General features: G+C 43.1%; 1 protein-coding gene across 1 annotated transcript in view; it reads right to left on the reverse strand.

The window, feature by feature from the left end:
• Positions 1–720: 720 nt before the first annotated feature.
• Positions 721–23,490, reverse strand: part of NUAK1 (NUAK family kinase 1) — a 49,356-nt gene continuing 26,586 nt past the window's right edge. Inside the window, exons 3-7 of the mRNA XM_049821657.1 lie at positions 13,843–13,994; positions 12,466–12,531; positions 6,338–6,457; positions 5,901–6,033; positions 721–4,808 (exon numbers count right to left, since the gene is read on the reverse strand). Coding sequence (XP_049677614.1) covers positions 3,655–4,808; positions 5,901–6,033; positions 6,338–6,457; positions 12,466–12,531; positions 13,843–13,994 — 1,625 coding nt within the window. The 3' untranslated portion in view covers positions 721–3,654. The remainder of the gene's footprint in view (positions 4,809–5,900; positions 6,034–6,337; positions 6,458–12,465; positions 12,532–13,842; positions 13,995–23,490) is intronic.

Genomic DNA, 23,490 nt, shown 5'->3' on the forward strand with positions numbered 1-23,490 from the left:
ATTGCCAACCATTTCCTTTATTTTAACAAGTCCCCAGCACACACAGCATACATACCTAACACCCAGTTTCCCTTATGATGCCCACCCGTTTTCCAAGAAAAACAATCTCAAGCTTTCTAGTTATCAGGGGGACTCCAAAAAAAATGAAAACCGACTCCCTTTTTCCCTCTCACCAGCTGATTATGCTGGCTGCTCAAAGCCATCTGACTGAAATCATCCCACATTTGACAGCAGCAGATGGCCACCGGTCTTTTTTGCCCAAATAACCCCTAAATTATACCAAAAGGAGCATTAACATTGTCAATAAACTGTCCCTCTCCCCGCCAGAGAGGGGAAAGGACCGCGACCATCTGTCTCTCGGCTACAGATGAGTTGCGCCGTGTCTGGTCAGCCAGCCGGCTCCGTCTCACCTGCAGCACACCTGGCCCACAAACCCCATTCATCTCCGGCAGAGAAACCCCAGTCAACTATTCTTCTCCACCAAACATTTCTATAGCTGAAAGCTTTGGGCGTTAGGCAGTGCCAAATGCTTCGTAGCACGGGAGTCTCTGCGGCCACCCACATTACATTCAAATGCACAAATGAGCCAAGAAGCTTTGCATAAACAACTTGGTACAATGTGCTGAGATGCTGCTGTATTTCTGCATGACATGTTCATTAGCGTTTGGCCTCAGCTTATGCTGATGTACAGTGAAAAAGAAAAGGGAGAGAGAGAGACTCTTCACAGTTACATTAATTTCCTTTTATTTAATAAAAAACAGTATCAGATTAAAAATACAAACACTTTGGGTGATTATCCAGCGTTTTCCCCTGTGTGCCTCGTAGAGCTCAAACCAACCAAGGATTGGGAGAAAAGAACAAAAAACCAAAAAAACAACACCAAACAATTTTGGCCGGAGCTGTAAAATAATGTCGCACCAATTAAATTACACCAAATATATTATTATACCTTTGAAATGGCTTTCAGACCAATAAATAAAAAAAAAGACAAATTCAAATAAAAAAAGTCAACTTTGTATTACAAAAAAATTAAATAAAAATCACAACACTAATAATAACAATGTGCAGTCAAGTTTTTTTTTTTTTCTTCTCTTCTAGGAATGATAACATGCCAGTAAACATGTAACATGCCAGTAACATGCCAGTAAATCCCTACATAACATTTCCAGTTTGGCAGCAAGCAGTCACTCACTCATTCACATTTGTACACAAGGAAGCAGGCCTGGGCAAAAGCCTCGGGAGATATGAGCCTTCGGGGTGCTCCTCACTTCCCTGCCACGGCCGGCTGACTTCCCTCCCCTTCGTCCTGAAACCTCTATAAATCCATTCAAGGTTTAACACCAGATCTGCAGGGAAGGTGTCAATCAGCATAACCCCACCAAAGTGATGCTCCATCATGTCAATGGGACAGCGCTGATTTACACCAGCTCAGGACCTGGCTCTTAAGCTCCAGGGCATGAGTTAAAAGCCGTGGCTGCAAAGCACATCCTTGGTTCGGAAAGGCCATGGAGACTATGTCGAGTTGTTTTAAAATGCACCACAGCAAACTTATTAACTCAGTACACTGCAAAATGGGGTGCTGATCTGGGATGGGCTAAAAGAGCACATGCAGGGCCTCTGAGAAGATGGGATATCTGAATATCTTACGGAGAGGTACACATCTGTAGACAAATGACCTGCAGTTGCCCTTCCTGAGCAAACAGACAGCGAGCCAAATTTCACTTGACCACCCGAGAGCACGCATCTCTCATAGATTTCATGGTATTGATGCCGTTTACTCCTGGGCCAAATTTGGTCCAGTGTTTCACAATGAGAAAAGGTTCTCCGTAGAGTCAAATTAACTGATTTAGGAAATTCAAGCTCATTCATCTTTATGCTAGGCAGCCCAGTTGATTTTTAGGAGGAACCGGCAGACTTAAGTACCATGATACACCGAATAAGGACTCTGCAAGTGAAATAGCTCCCTGCCCCAGACACCAACAATTTAAGGGGTTATCCCTGATTCCCAGGGAATCCCCAGAGGAACTCTATTCCATTTCCACACGATCTCTAGAATTTTGGACACAGTGGGCCAAATTCTGTTTGCAGTTCCAGTTACAGGGTAGGAGTGAGAACAGAGCTTACTTGCCCATGCTCCTCTGCTCTGGGTACGCACGTAGATTTAAGTTTTGCAGCTGTGGATCATTTGACATCATAGGCTGAAACCTGCAACTTATTCACACCCCAGCACCTTCAAGAAAGCCAGGGGCTATGTGCTCACGGAAATGAGACTGAAATGGGCCTTAAGATTCCAGTTTGCCCAGGCCTGCCAAACACACAGTGCCTTTCTGACATAGGCTTACATTCAGGTAATCCAGTAGACCCATGTGGTACCTTTACGGGAGTTGAAGCCTTCAGTCTGGGTAGTTAGATATGTCTGAGAACATAAACACATATCCTTCTTGGTTTTTTTCAAACTGGTATCATTGCACACACAGTACCAGCTACACTATACGGACAGAGGCCCGCAACTGTATCCTAACTCTGTTCTCAAATCTACCATTATCATTTCATCGCTCAATTCTTTCTGCTCCATTACTACCTACCTAGAAACATTTTCATTTGGAGAAAGGCATCTTCCCACTAACTTTCTGACCTCTATCCATTTCCTACATGCTACAACCTTTTCCTTACCTAACATTCTGGTCGCAAACTACCTGTCACCCTCAAATACTACAAACTAACAGCAAGGTGGCACCATTTGCTGACAGCAACTGAACTCTAGATTGAAGGGTCAGTTAACCCTTGAGACGCTTTGTTAGATCCATCTTTGTCTGGGCGTTCATCTGGCTGGCCATTTTGAAAGAGTCACAAATTGAACACAGGTTGAAATGCCTTAAAAGGTCATTTAGCTGATGACAACATCCATTCCTTCCAGTTCCCATTACCATTTCTGTGACTCTGTTTTTACTGGGAGGAGCGGCAGTTGGAAACAATCTTAGGGCCTCCTGCTCACTGAAGAGCAATGGCTGTGGGATCTGAATGCCTGCTCCACCACTTGTCCACATACACCTTGTGAGGTTATTCTGGGGTCAGTCTCTCAAATTATCTGTCCCAGAACACGTTCAGAACCTCTCAGGTCACCCTGGTGGAAGGGACTATGGTGACCACCTAGCCTGGCCTCCTGCAGAATGCAAGCCAGATTCCCAATGTGCAATGACTGTATCCAGATGAATAACTTCAGGGGAAATAAAGGTTCTCTTTCTAAAAGACACCCCAATTTGTCTTGAAGAATTCAGCTCATCTCTTGGTAAAGCTGATCTAATATTAAGTACAAACCTCTCAAAACATGTATTCCTCACTTCCAGTTTTCATTCTGTCTAGCTTTGACTTCAAGCCATTAAATCTTGATGCTTTGGTCTGCTAGATCCTGATGTGCTTTCATCATGTATACAAAGACCAAAGGTTATTCTCTGGTCAGGTAGGTAATATTTTGAGGACACAAAATAAGAGAAGTGTGAGATGGCTTTGGGGCTACTTGGAGTTCAGCTAAGTAGGTACAGTCAGCTCCTTTGAAGCAAAACCTACCATTGTCAGCAAATCAGTGACCTGGCTTACTCCACCATAAAGGTACACAGAAAAACTCCCCTTCCCTCCCTTTCCATCTTCCCTCTGCTAGTTGAGCTTGTTGCAGATCTCTAGGGCTTTCTTGTAGACCTGAGTCACATCATCCATGTCTGTGAGAAGGGAAAAACTGCTGTCCCCCAGGCGGTTGCGGTAACGCTTGAGATACTGTGGCCGTGGGCGGTTCTGAAGTCCTTCAAAGTCTTGGATCTGGAGGAAATTTTCAGCAGAGACACAGCTCCGTATCCTCTGTCTGTTTGGCCTGTTCTCTTGCAAATCCAGCAAATCAAAGGAGTCACTGGACAAAATACTGTCATCACTAATCACACTGGAGGGGCGGCTGTAACTTCGAGGTAATGCATCCCCAGGCAGGACCACTTCTTCCATGGCCTCCAACGTTGGTGTGTCAGGGCTAATCAAAGCAGATTCAGTGCTGCTGGTAGAATACTTGCTGTTATGTTTCAAGATGCCCTTACGCCTGCAGGAATGGCTGTAAGACCCATTTCTGGATGGCTCTGTGACCCCCGGAGAAGTGTCACTGTTTACTGTCTCATCATTATTGTCCAAGAGTTCAGAAGATTCGCTTCGTTCTGGAGAGGAGTAATAGCCGGACTCCCTCTGCTGAGTCTTCTTTAAGATTCCTTTTTTTGGCATTAGTGAAGACTGCTTAGTGCCATATTTGCCCGCTACCTCTCCCTCCACAACGCTTTTAATGGCTACGCCAGTCCTACACAACTCTTGCTCCAGCTTAAAAGCGGAGGGTAACACTGGGCTGACCACTCCTTCAATGAAACCTGCACTGTGAGATCGATGTTCACTGTTGCTCCTTTTCTTCAGGATGCCTTTGGGTCTCTTGGAGGTGGGTTTGGATGCATTTTCAGCTCCTCCTTCCTGGATGGACTGTGCAATGTCATTTTCCTTCTTTGATTTTTTCAGAGACCTTTGTCTCTCTAGTGTGACTTCAGGACCTTTGGGCTTAGAAAGGCACTTCATTTTGGTATCAGTCTCTGGTTGGAGGCCAGTAGAACGGTGATGCCAATCAATGAACCTTGCCAGCAATGGGGACTCGGAGTCCCTCATGGCATCACAGTCACAAACACTGCTCTTGTAGCCCCAGTTAACCCACCAGTGGTTGGCAATGTCTTCAATCGTTGCTCGGCGTTCAGGGTTCACCATCAGCATCCATCTGATAAGACCACGAGCATCTATGGACAAAGAATGGAATATAAAATATTTAGAATATGGGCATTCTTAGTTTTGTCAGCTTAAAATGGAAGTGTGAAGCCCATCAAATGAGCAAAAATAATGTTTCTTACAACAGGAGAAGTGAAAGGGGGTAAGACTTTGGCCATCAGTCAATGTCGGAAAATGCATTTGAGTACTACTTCTTATCAGAAGAATATGATTCACCCTGGGAAATGTACACTGGGTTATCAAAGAAATTGACATTTGTACTGTATTAGTCAGTGAATAGTTCCATATTACTGAAGGAAGTCACCAACCTATCAACTCTAATAATTACAAAACTTAGAGGAAAGCAAAGGGGAATCGGGATATTTTAAATGATCTACACATTATTGCTTTTGTATTTACTTTTTCCATAAACAGTGTAGCCTTCTGTATATTTTAAAGGTGTATTTTCACAAAGAGAGCAAGAAGGCAGAAAATTGAAAGGGATAGCAAACAAATGATACAAGATAAATATTCATTTAAATATATATATATATATATATACACACATTTAAGGCTGAAAGGAGTCATTATAATCAACGACCCAGACTTAGTTGATGCTTTTGTGTCAGGTGACTCCTTAAAGTGTTATCCTCTAAATAGAAGTAAATGCAAACATAGTGGTATTAATTCAGATTTTGGCCTGACTTCTTGGATAAGAGACTGCGTCACTCTAACTATTCATCTTCTCTCTGCTTGTGATATACCACAGTGTAAGCTAGAGGACTGATCTGTACCAGTATGTTGTATCGGTTTACAGCTTGTCTGAACAATTCCATTTGCAATAGCTAACAGACCTTCCACTGTCATAGATCTAGTTAAAAGAGCCCGTTACAGCTTCCCCAAGGCAATAAAATCTATCTGCTACAAAACTTTAATTTCAAAAGGGCTTTTGGTAAATGCTGTACCCAGATGGGAATTGATAGCAGATGAAGTCAATATGGGAACGAGAGATTTTTTTCTTCATCATTCTAACATGACACCAAAACATGTTGGAAGGGGCTGGGCAAACCCTCCATTCTGAACTCCTGTCGGCTCAATACATTGCCTTCACTCCTTTTTTATACCTGAGGTCTGTGTTGGCTCACGATATTCTCCACTGCTGATCTGCCTGATGAGATTTTTGTGATCGAAGCCATCAAAGGGCATCGTTCCATAAACCAGAGTGTAAAGCAATACACCGAGGGCCCAGCTGTCAACCTGAAATACAGAGACAATGCGTGTGAAGCCCAGGAAAGCTGATCCCCACCCTTCTCCCTGCCATTAGCACCACAAGAGCAGCATCACGTCCAGCTGCGCCTATTGATCGGCAAACCCGTATCTAACATCTGACTAACCACAGGCAAAGCAAACAAAAGCAAATGAAGGCAGCTTGAGAACTTTCAATATGGGAAAGACCCAAGCGAACACGCATGTGCAGTAACACTAGCATTAAGACTAACCCTCAAGAACATTATCATCAAAGGCATCCCCATACCACCATGGAAAAGCTGACCCTTCTTACCTCTGGACCTCTGTAAGGTCGTCCATTTACTATTTCGGGGGAAGCATACAGTGGGCTTCCGCAAAAGGTCTGCAGAAACTTGTCTTTGTGATAAAGGTTGGAGAGTCCAAAATCAGCAATCTGCAAATAGAATTGCACAAGGCATCTGTAGTACTAACAATATCTTAATGCAACAGAAAATCCTTTATCAGGAAAGACTTAGCTATATTTGACCCTGCTGTAGGACAGGGATCTCGACATGGATAATCTCTCAAGATCCCTGGCCAACTCATTATTCTATGATTTTGCTTCTCTCTCTAAAGATCCTCCAGAGGAGGAGAGGGTCCCCAGGTTAAATCCTCCAGATTAAGAGCAAGGATGCTTTAGTTCCATTCACAGACAGGTCACTGCAGGACTGCACAACCATCAGTCAGTAATTTTACCCTGCAGTTTCACAGCTGTGTCCCCAGTCACAGTTCTGTGCATGTGCGCGATAAGAACGGTAGTACTTTCGGCTTGCTTTTCTTTGGTATCGATGATTATACAAGACGAAGAGCAATCAGTGGACAGCAGTGCCTCCCAGTATGAGGAACTTAGCTGCTACGTTTGAAGGAGGAGGAAAATGAGGCACTTGCTAACTCTTCCAGATTCAGGGACTCCGGCTAAGGAATCTGAGCTGTTAAGCACACGAGATGTCTATCACGAGATAATAAACACAAGTCTGGTTCCTAACTGGAAACAATGGGCCCAAATCCGGCTTTCCCAACACAAACAAAACTTCCCTTGAGACTGTTGGGAATTTTGCCCATGTAGGAATTGCAGGAGCAGGTCCAAATATTTTGTTTACTTCAATTCTCTGTTCTTGTTCTTACAAAACAAAGGCTGAGGATAGCAATACTAAATACTCCCACAACCTTTGCATTTCCTTTGTTTCTCTAGCACAAGGCAACACATCTCATTTTTTATCTTGTTTAAAACCCAAATGCTTCTGTTTCCTAGAGGTACTTTTATTACTGCCCGCTATTGACATAAGGCATACATAAAAGACATAAAGCACAGGCATAAAAAAGGTATTATAGCTATAAGAGATAGCAGTTTTCTCTGGATTTTCTTTACCTTATTCAGGTCTTTTTACCAGAAAGAAATTAAATCCCAGGAATTTTCACAAGAGAAAATTCAAGAAAACACAAAGTGAACAGGAAGGAAAAGGATTTACCAGCAGCATCATTCACTCCTGGCTTTTTAAAACGTGCATCATCACTGCCTCTAATATCCTTTTAATTGCAATGTCTAGTGAACTCTTGGGAGACCTAAAGTCTTTGTCTCTGCTATCTAAACTCCTACAGCTACACCTAAAAATGTCACAGTTGAGACCAAAATGAACAAAGTTGGTGAAGTATGGACAGATGTTCCCAACTTTTCTTTCTTTACCCCAAAATAGAAATATATATATATACTTTATAAAGAGATATATAGATATAGATACAGATATAGATACTTTCATGTTAGAAATACAAACTTCTTTTTAAAATATCATTTTCACAAAATTTTTAAAGTCACAGAGCAAATATGAGATTTCACACTTCACCCCTCTCCTGTTTTGGTGTTCTGCTTTTGCAGGTGTTCCACTGACAATTTCGACTCATAATATCCTCCTCACAGAGCAGCTGATTCCTGTTCATTAATGTTAATTCATCTCACCATGTCCATTCATAGTTTGAATTCACTCAGTCCCTCAAACAGCGTATTATCAACACACAGCAGAAAATTCAACCCTTAAATAAATGTGGTTTGTAAAATCTTCATTGTATGGCTGGAATGTCATTGAAAACAGCTGGTGTACAATTGCAGTCTGCAAACATATTCTCATGGCTCAGATTGCACTTAATTGCCCTAAATTCCACTTTCTTATCAAGTCACCCCGCCTGGCTTGCAGGAAGTTGGTTTTAAGCCTTATGAAGTGTGCCCTGTCAATCAGGCGAAGAATAGGATCATTTCAGTGTTAAAAATTCGTGCTGGTCATTGAGTTTTATTTTAGTTCAGGATGCAGCTAAGACAAGGACAAACACTGCACAGTGTGAGTCCTTAAGAAAATACATTCCCTTAACACCATGGAATGTATAAAATGCATGTGGATGTGCATGAATATATATATATATAGGGATACACATACCATTGTTCACACTAAGAAACTCTCAGACTTGGGCATTCATGTTTTCATTCTGACCATTCAGGAAAAGAGTATTTATGTTACAGTCCACTCCCATACTCACAGACTGATGTTTATCAGCTTTTCCCATTAAAACTGTCATGCCCCCCAAAACAAGATTAATAGAAGCCAACATTACTTCATGTTCTTGGCACTTAAATGGAACTAAGGCATAAAGTCAAAAAAACTTCCTAAATTGGGAGGAGCAGGGAAGTGGACTTTTATTCCCCTCGCTTCAGGAGGTGTATGTTTCATATTTACTGTTAGCTATGATAAACCAGCTGTAATTTATTGCTTAAGTATGGACTATAAATTCCATGAAGTTCACACTCACGGAAACTGTCAGTTTTATCCCACTTCAGAATCTGTCTCTTTGTACTGCAGATAGAGAAATAATTAGGTCTCTTAAAGCAAGTGAAACGTATGTGCAGTCGGTGAGACTTCCAGCAAGGTAAATCCCAATTTCATATACTTACTCTGTATATATGAAACTCTCATGGGTTTTTAGTGGTTAGTCTGATTGGTGTCCCCTTACCAGCCCAAGAGAAAGTGCAGTTAGTAGGATTGTATTACTATTATACTTGCATTTTTCTCTCCTTCTATCACTTTGGGGTTGGTCATACAGTTTACGTCAACCTCTGCTAGACATCTCTTTTAGGTGCGGTTCCCAGCCCAGGGGCTGCCACAGCCCTCCTGTGAACAAGGAGGCCCCCTCCATCGTGCCAGGCTGCATGACAGAGGTGTCCCTGGGGGTAGGCTGTGGCATGGGGCAGGGACACGGTATTTGGATAGGCCAGCAAAAGGCACTAATTCCCTGGCCGCCACATTGGGCAGCAGTTTTTCTCCACCTCCCTGCATGCAGGTGAACTGTGCTCTTAACAGCTGGCACAGGAATGTGTGGAAGGAGAGAGGCTTGCACACACTGCAGAAGCCCTAATTTCATTGCCACATTATTTCTTTAAAGAACATGGCACCAGGAACAAGGTAAGAAAGCAAATAACGCTCTTCTGCCCTGGGAGGCTGCAGTGTCTTGGTAAGGTTTAGCTCCAGGATCGTGCCCCACTACTGATCTCCACAGAAGGTTAGGTCCCAGGAGAAACATTCACACTCGGCGTTTCTGCTAGATAGCTGGGTGCGTATCTGGCAAGGTACTGTTTGATTAATTGGCTGGGTGAACTTCTACCTCCCATCGATCCACGTCCATGTTCAGTCTCACAAGTCTTTAAAAACTCATTTTATTCACTTGTGTTTGCTGCATTTAGGGGTTTTAAGTAATAGTTTGCAAGAAATATTACTGCATACACCAAGTCCCTGAAAAACATAATTATATACCACAGATCAGATCACTTTTTTTTTTTCCATTTTATGTTTTCTTCACATTACTATGACATGTTTGTGTATATCATAATGTATAGATCACTGGCTTCTCCAGAAACGTATTTAATTGCACATTGCACCCAAGAACAAAGGGATTCCTTTCATTTTCTCATTCTTAAAATCAAACTGCCAATTTTGTAAATGCTTTGTAATCCACTGAATGAAATATAAATACTGGGAAAGTACAGATAAGTCTAGCACTCCGTTTCTAGAAAATGCCTTCCACTGAGTATTTGAAGCCATCAGTCAATACCAAACCCCAGACTGCATATTTCTTTTTTTCTGCCTGAATAAACCATATAAATACTCTCAGAATGGGGACCTTATAAATTTACTCCTAATAAATAATTTACAGCTCCATATGTGTTTCCTTGCCAACGGTTACTGTTTAGTGAAACAAAGAAAAAGTGCGAAGTAAAATTCTGTGCAAGTATCGTAGAAACCACAGTAACATATTCAAAGCTTCAGCATCAGGGAAATAGTGGCCGTGTGCTTCACATCAAGTATTCAAAGCAGATCCTAGTCACGAGGTGTAAAAAAAAAGAGAGCAGGGAAGAAAAGGAAAACAATATAAAAAGCAATCCTGAAGTAATCCAAATTCAAACACCATTGATAGTAAGATATATGAAATACCAACCGGTTCCTGAGTTCGGTCTACTTTTTAGCTTCAGGAGACCCTTTGCAGAAATAGTTACCAGGGGACAGCAAGGGAGCTTGCAGGCACCTACCCACGCCGAGGCAGCCTTGCCTGCTCAGAGGTGTGCCTTACGGCTTTTGCAGAGAAGTAACTGAGGAAAGGCTGGAAATACACAAAATACCTACAACGGCAGCTTCAGGAAAGGGAAGCCTTCAAGAAATAGATGTCCAAATGACTGGAAGGGATGTGGGGAGTTGCGGCTACCCGAACTTCTTCTGCAGCAGTGCCACTGGGTATGGCAGCTGAAATGCCTCTGCGGTTCAGAAGCCCCTGGGTGAGGTTCAGAAGAAGCCCCTGGGTGAGGTTCAGAAGAAGCCCCTAGGTGAGGTTCAGAAGCCCCTGGGTGAGCTCCATGGTCTGGACTCAAACACAGAGCTGCCTGTTCGTGCCCCATCCTCCCGCGCTCCCCACAGGATGATTAGACTCCCATAAAGAAGAGAGGGGAGGGAGCGGAGCCTTCTGACAAAGCGCAGCTCCCCGGAGGCTTGGGGAAGTGATTGGTTTTGCATATGAGGACCAGAGCACGGAGATCCAGGCCACCACAGCTAGCAAATTCCCCAAATTCCTCTTTTCTCTCAAGAATTCCCTGATTAGCTGGGAAGATAGTTTGGCATGTAACGCGGAAAGAAAGGTCATCCTGCCTGCGGAAGCCTGTTTCGTATACAATGTCCTAGAAAGGCTACTTTTTGTTTTCAGCGCTGCTGAGAACAGCTCGGGCTGCTGCAGCCAGCGTCCCTGTAGGAACAGGAGCGGGGAGGTTCGCTTTAACACTGGATGCTAACAGCAGAACGTCCAAGTATTGCATTGGATGGGCCTTCTGTAAAAGACTATTTTTAGAAACCACATATTTATATGCCTTTAATCCACTAGTTGATCCAAGTTAGCTTCTGTCATCAGTGTTACACAGATGGCAGCTACCATATGTTACTTTCCATTTCCACTGCACATCAGCTTAAAATGAATCTCCAGCGTGAAGCGCAGAAGGCAGTGTGTGCAGCCCCATGGCTTTCGGCGGAGACAAAATGAAGATCCAGTGTATTTAGATATTTGCCTATGCAGGGAGCTCCTCAATTACTTTGTTAATTAAGCAAGGATGACCAAGTGTCAGCAGAAACTCTTCGGCATCGCTCCCTCTGTCTGCCCATAGTTGAGCACACCTAGCCACCCTCACATCCAGCTACCCAGGAAGGAACGAAGTGGAAAGTGAAACAGGTTCAGCCATCTGGAAACTACACTTATCTCTGCATTATTTATCTTTGTGCTACAGCTATTAGGAAAAAAGAAGAAGGGAAAAAAGGTCATTCCCATGCTTTCACTGGGGAGAAATGACATGGAAATGACATCACTGACATCACTATCCAAAGTATACGTTTGTGTCTGGAGTTCCAAGGCCATTTCCTAATGAAGCACATGTGCTTTACTAGGTTTATTTTGAAACTCTATTTGCTTATTTTCCAGCCATGATCAAAAGGACATTCAGAGTGTTCTGTAGGAGGTACTTGAACCCTGTAGACCAGGAGAGTTTTTTCCTAGTCCCAGCAGCAGCCAGCAATAATATCATTCGTACAATAAACCCGACTGCACGAAATGCTCTGCTGTTTCCTACCAGTAAATAGATACTGCTTTGAGAATCGTGGTCCTTGGGTGGCAGGACAGGGCCTTCTCCCTCAAATGATGCAAAGCTTCATTTAGCGTGTATGACTGCTCACCAGTGGTGCTCTTTCCCCAACCTCCAAACCGCTGAGCCTCTTGCCAGATGCTGTTGCTTAGTAGCTGTTGCCATAACACTTGCTCTTCTAATACTTTGGATAAAAATGTTACAAAACATGCAAATCCATTCTGAGAAGCTGAGGAGAAGAATCCTACCTTAATATTAAAACTGTCATCAAGAAGGATGTTTTCCAATTTTAGGTCCCTGTGGACAACACCGTTCTGAAACAAGGAAGAAAAAAATGCGGGAGAACATGAAAAAATATTGGGAAAATTAAAGGTGAGCTGGCAGGGTGGTCTTTGCATCTACATTTCAGGGCTGATTTCACTGTCATAACACTCACGGCCCAGTGACTAGTGACAGGCAATGTATTAGTCACTTGGTGTGTGGTTAAGGGAAGAATGACTGGAATCTGTCCTCCCACAAAGCCTCTAAAACAGCAGGGGGGGTGTAGGGGGGGGTGGAGGGCTGGGGGGTGTCTTTTCGGAACTTAATTCCAGCCTAGATCCTGCCCCCACTGCGTGAAAGCAATATATTCTTCCCAGGCACCAGAAAACAATATCTGTCAATGACGTTAGTCCTTACAAAAGCCCTCATTCCTCCAATGTGCAGCCACGTGGATCGGGGGAGTTATAATCCTAAAGGACTGTAAATGTTAGGGATGGAAGCAAACACGCTGGGTTTAGGTCAGAGCCTTCTTTAAAGAAATTTGGTAAAAATTAACTGCACAGGGAAGGGTGCTGTAGCTTTTCAGCACTGCGCAATGAGGACTTTGAAAACCTCCCTTGTTCATCAGAATCCAAGTGGAGATTAAAGTGTTTAAGAATTCAAATTAAAAATTGTGTTAGCTGCTCATTGCCTCTAGCCTCATGCAAGTTTTGGCTCTACGCAGATGGCTCATAAGCAGGGATAAAAGGTCCATGATGACAGCCAGCCAGCTACCTTGGGTTTAATTGCTTAAACTGTCATTCTAGTGAGTACCACGATGGATAAAGTCATTAGCAAAGGGTATCTTTCTAGTGCTCCTGCTACATCTGGAAAAGTTACTTTTGCTTATCCAGAATGAGTACACGCTAAAGCTCATGCATGAACACTCATACCTTTCTCTTGGCTTTTTTCTTTCATATATTTTATCTGCTATTCTAAAGTTGTTCACTTGCGTATTCAAATTGCAAACTATCATTCCTTTGAATGTATTAATATTAATATTGTAGAAGTTCTATGGGATGCCTTTTCTAGTTAATATTGTTAATTATTTTTTTTAATGTCAGGAGAATTCTTTCCAAGGCAAAAATGCAATGTAGGGCTAATGTAAGGGAGTGGCTGGTATCTGCCATAACACAGGAAAACAACCTTAGTCTTTAAAAACAGGCAGTGAACTACTGTAGCACTTTTAATGAAGATCTCCTGTTGTACTGATATAATCATATGCTGTGATACTTAATAATGAATGCTGCTGCCTCGGACATGCTTTGAAATACATAAGTCACTAATCAGCCTTCAAACAGCATTTTTTAATATCCTTTGCTCACCTTGTGGCAGTAATGTACAGCAGAGACTATTTGTCGAAAGAAGTGTCTTGTCTCTCTCTCGCTTAATCGCCGCCTCTCACTGATGTAATCATACAACTCTCCTTTACTTGCATACTCCATGATGATCACAATCTTATCTTTATTTTCAAACACTGCACAGGACAAAAGAAAAGAAAAAACACCACAGTCGATTCAAAGGTTTGAAAACTGATGCTTTAAAGAGTGAAGAAGACTCAGGATGACTGAACACGCCCTATATCATCACTGCACCCTGGAGAGATGTACTGCCAACCCCACTGCAAAAAGCAAGTTCCAAAGTTAAATTTTTCCAGAGGAATATGACAACATTTTAGACCAAGAGAAGGAAGTTGAGGCTATCTTCAGTTCGATATGGCTATACAAAAGAAGCTCTTTGCCTCTATAAAGTGGGGTCACAGGGTGGCAAAGTCAACTTGATCCTAATGAGGTAAGGTGGACACCAATACCAACCCCCACTCCAACAGGGACTGCCTCTTACCAGTAGCCCTCTCAAGGACAGAGGACAGAAGGAAACGGGAGCTCTTACATCATTTGGAAAGGGTTAACAGAAGGCATAATAAACTCTGTCTTCAACGACTGGTTGATACAGGATTGCCATTTGGCTTATAATGACTGTTGGTTGGCTTTCACCTACCATCAAAATCCAACAAGTGAATCGATGTGCATGTCCTCTTCCAGCCCAGCTCTGTGCAACGGCATGGTGGGCACGGACACTTGAGCTAGCGGTGTCTGCAGTGTCTCTGGAGCTGTACAGCTCTTACCAGTATGGCTCTGCACCCTGTCTCATGCACCCAACCCATCCTCAAGTTTACTCATGTCCTGCCTCCACCGCATGTCCCACTGCATGCTGTAGACAGGCCCTTTGCCACTTGCACAGAGCCGGCAGCAATGCGTAACTCCCACGTAAGCAGCGCAAGGAACACTCATCTACCACGCATCACAACTTGAATGTTCGTTGGGGCTGCGGGTACTCTGTGCCACATCCCGTCAAGGACTTCACTGGGAGTTACAGATAACTAAACAATTAATCTAGTAAAGCAGACTGTGAGTAGTCTCGAATTGCCATAATGCCCTGACTGCCAAATAGTTTTTCCCCTCTGACACCTAAAATCCACTGCAACCCACTGGAAACTTCCTGTACCTGCCATAAATAACCACTGCTCATATTAAGACATGGTGATTTTCCTTTTCTTTTTATCTGTGGCAGCAGCCTGCTGAGGCTAGGTCACCCTGGCAGCAAAGCATCTGCAAATTAATGAGGTTACAGGGGTTATTACAAACGGATGCTAGCTGTGACCAGCCCTACTGGAATGATGCTTTCCTCTATCTCTTTAGCAAAGCTGAGCCAGTAGTCCTTAGTGTTTTTTAAAAAAAACAACAAAACAAACAACTTCAGCTTTTGCACTGAAATGCGAAGCTACCTCTCTCAACACGCAGATATTTGCTGCTCTTAGGCTTTGTCTCATGTCTTCTCACACCTTGTCACTCAACTGTACAAGCCAAAGCCTCTGCAGTTCCCTCTAACACCCCTGAACCCCAGCCAAACAGCTCTGATAAAAGGGAGAGCGAACAGCCAGATAAAATTGGCCGCGTACTTGTCTGCTGGCCTCACTGTACCCCGAAGCAGAGGCTCCTGCCAGTGATTACATCCTATGTGCATCCTCATTAGCAATAAACTTCGGAAACTGGAAGAGCCGTCTCTGGAAGGATTATACTTACAGTATCCTCTCCAAGAATGACAGACTGATACTGTCTGGGAAAAACTGAACATGCCCTGTGTCATATAGGGAAGTGCTGTGATGTGTTACCAATAAAGCAGTAACATACACATTCGTTTCGCTAAGCTTGGAAAGGCTTGTTAGATACAGGCTTGTTTAGGGAGGCAAAAAGAAATAGTTGCAGTAAGCTGAGACAAATCACTAAAAATGCTCTTATTTAAGAGATTTGAATTAAAAAAAAACAAACAAAACAAAACAAAAAACCTAACTCGCAATCCCTCACCCCCCAAAAAACCAGCTGATTCAATGAGTTAGGGGTTATTATATGATGTGCATATAGGTGAAGTTGCCACATGGCACCACTGGTCTCAGTGGACTCTCATGGGAGTGCAGACTCCAAGCAGTACCAGCTGAGGACCACCCGGAGCTCAGAGGAACATTTGCCTCACCAGAGGGGCACAGATGGGGGCAAAGGGGCCTTCGGCTCTTCCCCCCCCCCGCTGCCCTGACCACCGATGCCTTACCAAGTGTTCGGTGCTAATGGTGACAATAACAGCGGTAACAGCCGTGCTACGGTGGAGCATTCTTCCAGCCTGTGTTTGTATTAAAGCTCTGCCTTCATCACTCAGTCACGAGAGCTTTCTCAAATCATCCTTGATGTTCTGAAGTTTTAAATTCTAAAATCTAATTTTTTTTTGGACTAAAATTTGTCATATTAATACAAGTCCTGATCCAGACATATTTTCCTTCATTTCTACAGAAGTGACATGGAAAGCACTTGGTTTGGAGGAATGTGCATTTAAAGGTAATTTCCATCTCAAATTTTCTCTTATGCCCTCTAGGAAACTGAGATAATACCTTAAAATTGAATTTGGGAAAGCATAAATCACTGTTCCAAATTCTGAATTCTTTTCCCAAAGCTGCACTAGAATCAATGAGAACAGAAGCATCCCAGTAATTGGTATTCAGGTTTCAGTTTTCCAGCACGCTCAGGACAAACTGGCACACTCTTTTCTTCACGAGGGAGCATCGTGAGAAGGACACTACCCTTGGACTTAGATGACATTACAGAGGCCTCCTCAGCATTATCATAGCTAAATGATTACAGAATTATACAGCAATTTATCTCTTCATCAATGAGCAGAGGTGAATGGGGAATCTATTTTTCTTCCAGGGAAGTGGGAGATATTTTTTTTTTACGACTGCATCATTTCAGTTCCAAGCACCCCTATTGTATCAGCTGAATCTCATGAGAGAGCACGCAGCTACTTTCCTGCAGAGAAGGAACTGAACAGGGGACAAAAACGTCTTAAATGAGAGCTGCCACTGAAGGATGAAGGAGTGGAAAGGCAGTAGGATTTATGTCTATACACACAAATCTTACAGAGGAATTCAGCGGTCAAAACTATCAGGCACATGACAAGGTGGCATTCTGGCAAGTCTCAGACCATCAGCCATGCACACCACGAATTTTCACAGTAGTAGTTAGGATGCCAGGCAGGCTTCATACAGACACTTCTGAATTTCCCTTCTGAGCACAGTATGAAGTTTTATAAACATATGCTCCAAGAAGGCATTGTGGCCAACGGCTGGGGGAAGAGAGGAGGGCATTAATTAAAGGCTGGATTGACTTACTGCAAATAATAATGAGGTAATAAATATACTGCCCTGTTAACACCTGGGCTGTAACCTGCAGGCTGATGACGGACGGATTGCCTCCATATAGCTTCTGGGACTGCTTGGTTCACTCTTTGTTTTTGTTGCGGATGATTTATTACCTGCCATCCTACTGCATATTCATTCCGAAACTCACCCCCGCCTAGAAGTGTGCCTCAGCCCCGGCTGCAGCTACTGCCGACGGAGAAGGACGGCTTTGGCAGGATGCTGCACCCCAGGAACATCCCGCAGCCTGCTGCCGATGGGACAGCCGTGTCGTACGAGCCCGCTCCTAAACCCTAACCAAGGTCGAGGGAAGGAGGGAGGTTATGTATAACAAAGGTGGGGCTGCTCTTGCTTCTCTCAAACCATCGATACTCTGCAAACAGCTGGCCAAATAAGTGGAGAACTGTCAGTATCAACACCCAGACGTGGCAGCAGGAGAGATGGTCTGTCAATCACAAATCAAGAGATGGGGGTTGCTTAGATACGAGGCATGAGCTCCACATATTAGACAAGAGAGCAGCAGGAGAAATGCTCGCTACAGGCTGTGTGTCATTTATTTCTGAGCCACTGTGTTTATTTCCAGCACTCTGGAAGCTGAGTTATATTGAGAGAGCTGCAGCAAGACCTTGGTGTTGTGCGAGGGCTGCTGCACTACCTCAGCCATAGCGGTCAAGTGGTGCAGGGTAGTGGTTGCAAAACAACAGTACTCCTTTGGAGACAGAGCCTGCAAGATGAAGGATTGACTTCCGAGATGGCTGCGCTTCCACCTGGCCACAGGAGAGGACAGCACTGGAGGGACAGCACTGTGAGAGCACATCGGGAACCAGAGAGCAAGGAACGGGATGTACCACAAGGTGTTTGGAACGGTGTAATTGTATGCCGAGGAGATGAGCAGTAGGACTGTGTTAACGTACTAAGACGTGGGTCATGGCAATGTGGAGAAACAGCATTTTCCAGTGGGCTACGAGCTTGTTTGGGCTTGGTCTGTTCACCCCAAGAGCCTTAGCAGAGGCTAAGAGCAGCACTCTACTCGAGCAGCAAATGGTGCTTAAGATGCTGTGGTCAAAGAAAGATTTCTTACAGCTTTTCTTTAAACTCCCCCCCTTAACTCTAATGTGTTTGTTTATTTATATTTTTTTTTAAATAACAGAAAGAAGGTTCTATACTTCCAGGCTGATAATTGAAACCAAATCTGCTGGCTTCAGAGCTCATTGAAGAAAATAAATGTGAAACTGGGAAAGAACTTCACTTCTCACTACCAAAGACATATCTGAGACAAAGTACATTTTGTAACATCAACAATCTGTCTCTTTCGCAGACTGTTCTACGATAGCAATAATTCTTGGATATAATCTCTCCACTTATTTATATTTAGAGGCCATGAAATGATGAACTCAGCTTCTATCTACAGCTTTCCATTTTCCAAATAGCCCTGGTTGCGTAGGGACCTCTTGCTGATCAGCACTCTTCTTTTCAACCCTACTGCTAAATTCTTCCCTTTAGCTACACCAAAGTCACCTTCACTGGAACTCACAGGGTAAGTTTGACACTGAATGAACATACTCACTATCCCTCTTAAATGCTAAGATGGACTTCACCCTAAAAGTGTCAAAATCCCACATAGGCGTGGTTTTGCAAACATCAGTCAAAAAGATTTAACAGTACATTGTACACCTGTCTATTAGGACAATTCGCTTTGGACTTACTACCAAATTCAAAAAGCAAAGCAAAGCAGAATGCTTTTGTCCTACCTCCAAGCTTACAGGATGCTAAAGTCAGAGCGAGTGCTGAGGGGGCCATGGATTTCCCCCCCCCCCCCCAAAATGGACTACCTCTTTGTGGGCTGATTCCATTTGGTTTACATGTAACCCTGGGGTAAGGATTTTAGTTTGTTAGTTTAAGAGGGGCGGCCAATCTCTTCGCACTGGAACCATTTGAATTCTCCTCATGCCTTTGCTCTCTATCAGAGCAATCTCCTAAATTAGTTCCAGTATGTTGACATTCCTTCCATCTGGTGTCTTTCCATTCAGCGGTATTTTTATTACTCTCCTAACAGCCGCAGACAGAAGTACCTTTCCACTGCTACAAAATGCTCTTTTATTAAAGGTCAGCCAAATCAAAAGAACAAGCAAGTTTGTTTTTAATTTTGGAGATGCAGACTAGAATAACCTTTTCATTCAGAAAAGTCATGTATGACCCAATTACCTCACTTGTGTAATAAGGCTCAAATTATTCTTCAAAAAGACATGCGAGTATTGAAAAGTGTTTTTTACCTTAGAAATTCAGCCTGATGCGTCTTCTGTGTTCTTGACTGCTTTGAAAGTTTTACAGTCCCTTGGCCTATTTTTTATTTTGGTTTTTGTATTTATTATTATTATTATTTTATGACTGTTTTTTAATAGAGCATACAGCAGACATCAAAATATCCAAGGGCCAATGTAGAAAACCATGTGCATGCATATGCATAAATTTATGCATATGCTTAATTATAATTGAAGATAGCAAGATATGAAGTATGTGTTTTAAAGCTAAGCTTGTCTTAAATTGTTTTCCTGAATTATGGCCTTATTCAGCCTAACTGCATCTCTTCTTAGATTAAAGGAATGATTAAGATCGTGCAATAATCATTTTAAATCAGACAGCATGCTAGAATTTACTCCCCAGTGAGGAGGTTAAATCAGAACAAGAACCGTTATCCTTGCTGAGGTTGTTTCTCAGAGAATGAGACTGAGGATATGTAGGTTTTGATGGTCTACTCTTTAAAAAGGAAGGAAAAATGAGAGTTGCTAATTCAGCCACAATACCATGTTACACTAATTGTCTTTTGTTTCAGCAAAAAATACAAGAGCTAATTCCCCCTTTTTTTTTTCAATTGTGATTACAGACTGCTGTGGAACTTCAGACAAGCAAACATTTACATTGCAGTGGGAGGACTGTGTAAATGAAAGATAGAAATAAATTTCATCATTGCTTGCAATCATTTTGACATCTGAATTGGACCTGCCAGTGATCTCACACCTTTGAGTTCATTTCACGTCCGACAAAGTGTTGTTTAGGCGATCACCCTGAATGACAGGAAATTCATAAAGGTGGTCTATGGTAACTAAAGAGTTAAGTTTGTTTATACTTGTTTCATTACTATCTCCAGACTCTTGAAATATTACTTTATGTTCTTGGACATTATCAACTGAAAACAATGGGAATAAAGCACTCAAAGGTCAAAAGCCTACATAATGAGAGGAAATCTATTGGAAATGTGGTTAAGGAGTGTCACTGCTGAAGTACTTTCTCTTAGCTAAATAATAAAAAAAAAAGAATCATTCCAGCTTTCCAACTTTCATCATTCTTGTTTAAAGCCCAGTCACCCACGTGATGTTTTGAGGGACTGTTGACCTTTTCAGGTGTTTTGCACACAGAAGGGATGAAGTCATTAGGCACCAAAGTTTGTTTTGATTACGTCTGAAAACCAGGAGATAGCAGAGGCTCGGGATTGCCTCCCCAGCGCTGTCAGCCTGAGACACGTAACTCTGTTCTGCCCACGCACAAACCCGCCGACGGTGGGCTGCCACCTCGGTCCCCGGGTGCCTGCCCCATCCGGGGGTACGCATCGCAGCCGATGGGGGGGGGGGGGGACACTTGCCTGAGCTGGCGCTGCTGGGCGGGGGGACGAAGTTTGTCAGCACCGGTTCACATCCGTGCACCTTGCCAGCTACCACCCAGGCACGTTTTTGGCAACGTGGCTGCTTTTGCTGACCACACGGTGGCTTAAATGACACAGCTCAAGGAGCCCTGCACTGGGGACAGGCCTGCAAGTGTCTGAAACACCAAGCGTGCATTTGCTTTTTGTTGCATCAAGTTTGGCACAAAGTGGGAGATTGAACATGGATTTGGCAAGTAAGACGAGTGTGCTGGAACACCATGCCACCACCGTTACACACTGTCAGATCTTCTTCCGTTGCCTTTGGGATTCGAAAGTACAGAAGAGCTGAACCAGTTTCCTGATTAATCAAAGCATGCAACCTAGCTCAAGTCATTGTGGACTGGTAGATACATGACAGAGAATCTCTGTGCTTTTTCTTAAGAGTACCAAAAATGCAACCTAAAAAAGAAGTCCCTCTTACATGGGAAATCCATTTGTTGTGCCTTGTTGCTGTGAAGGGTCCAGCATTGTTCTAAGCATCCTGGCCTCAATCCAGCAAAGCACTTCAGCACATGCTTTCCTTCAGTTACTTGTTCACGTTAATGCCATCGTGTTCCATGGGCACCAAATTGTGATCCTAGTATTTATTCATTCTTCAGGGAATATCTTCATTAAACTATTTCTACAAATCTGTTAGCTAATAATCTGTTCATTTTTAAGAGGAGTTTGCAAATGGGCAGACTTTTCTGTATGGTTATGCTGACCAAGGACAACTCTTCCAGCACAGAAACACTCAACGTAGGCACTGTATTTCACACGACAAAGACTCAAGAGCTCACTCCTGAATGTACCAAGCATAACTTCACTCTCATGATTGGTCCAACACATGTTGAAATGTTTGCAGAATCAAGCCTGATGCTCTTTCTCTGGTTTAACTTCCATAAAGTATTGCCAGATGAGATAGATTTTGCACTCAGGCTACCCCTGGAAAAATACGTTAGCTCTCAAAGGCTTTATTATCAAATCCTGGAGTTTTCAAGGCAAAAAAAGAAATAGGGCAGGGGAAGGGTGGAGGGGAGACAGACAGATGAATGGACAGAGGCATTATTCTATAAATTAAAATTTATGTGCTGAAATCAGAACACTGCTAGCAAAGCCAGCTTCATTTATCCAGTCCCTTTCAAGGAGTTTAAAGTCACTTGAAAGAGCACTTCCCTCACAGCCGCACTCGACAGATTGCCAATTACAGCCCTGCTGAGAGGATGGAATTTCTCTGGAGTCACAACTCTATGTCTGCCCTCACAGTAACGGGCAAGGTATGTGCCTTTTGATTAGGTTACAAAAAAGTATCTCTAAACTGGAAAGCTTTGTTTCCACACATCTACATTTTCTCAGTATCAAAAAAAAAGATAAGCTTGTGTTTACATCAAGTTGACAAATTCAGAGGTTAATTGCTTTTAAGCAGGCAGGTCAAAAGGATACGTAAACAAGGATCCTACTTAAGGAAAACACATGTTTGCAAATGCAATACAAAGAGCTTTCAAAGATACTACTGGGAGATACAGGATTGTCCATGCTAGGTAGATCTGCGCAACCTGGCACCTACAGAAAGCGCTGTCAGACATGCAGTGGCAGTCTGAAAACTTACAGTAAAAATTAGTGAGAAAGGAGAAAAATATCTGTGGGGTAGCTTCAGTTTAAAAGTTAAGCATCTGATCTAAGTTAGTCAGCTAGACTCCTTCTATAGCCAACAGGAGCCTCCAGTAAGTCATTTATCCCACCTATCTGAAAAAATGTCTCCCAGGAGGGAGCAAACCACCCTGTGTAGATGCTGATCTCTCTTGACTAGAGAGGGAAACTAGACTTCTAGCGTACACCAACTGTCTAAATGTTGGATGGCTTAAATTTGGTGAGATTAAGCCCATCCCTGAGGACTGAATAACTTCAACATTTTTTGTCAGAGGATAGCAATATTATCACTCTTTATGCATCACTCAAGAGTAATAGCCATGTGTTTAAAATCCAACTTCAAGAGGATACAAATACTTCAGTCCTAGATGTAGTCCCTTAACTTCACTACAAGTACTCTTCAGCTTAAAATGAAGCACACGCTTAAGGATCCCTGAGCTCACATCCTCATCTCTGGGCAGTACGTAACTGCTCCTCTGGATTCAGCTGCGCAACCACATGTCTTCCCACTGCTACAATATCTACGTTACAGCATTGGCTGCTAAAGGCCAAATACCGACTCTGCTTGGAAAGGCTGGATGAGCTGTATAGCCGCTATAGCTCTGCTCTACGTAACTCCTTCCAATGAACTACAGTCCAACCAAGAAGCTGACTTCCACTGCCCATCCCTTCAGGCCAGGAATTAAACATCAGAAGCCATAAAAGGCTGCTCTGCCTTCTAGAAAAAGAAAAGGAAACAAACCAGTAACAGACCGGAAAACTTCCCAGAAATGACAGAAAAAACTGCCTCCAGGTTTGTCGCTGCAAAGTGCTGCTGCTGGCTGACGGACCACAAGGGGACCGTAGGATCACCTGCCATAGGTGCTCACCCTCCTGCAGACAGGATGAACCCTCCATCGT

Source organism: Accipiter gentilis, chromosome 18 (genome assembly GCF_929443795.1).
Source record: "Accipiter gentilis chromosome 18, bAccGen1.1, whole genome shotgun sequence".
Classification (NCBI taxonomy): Eukaryota; Metazoa; Chordata; class Aves; order Accipitriformes; family Accipitridae; genus Astur; species Astur gentilis.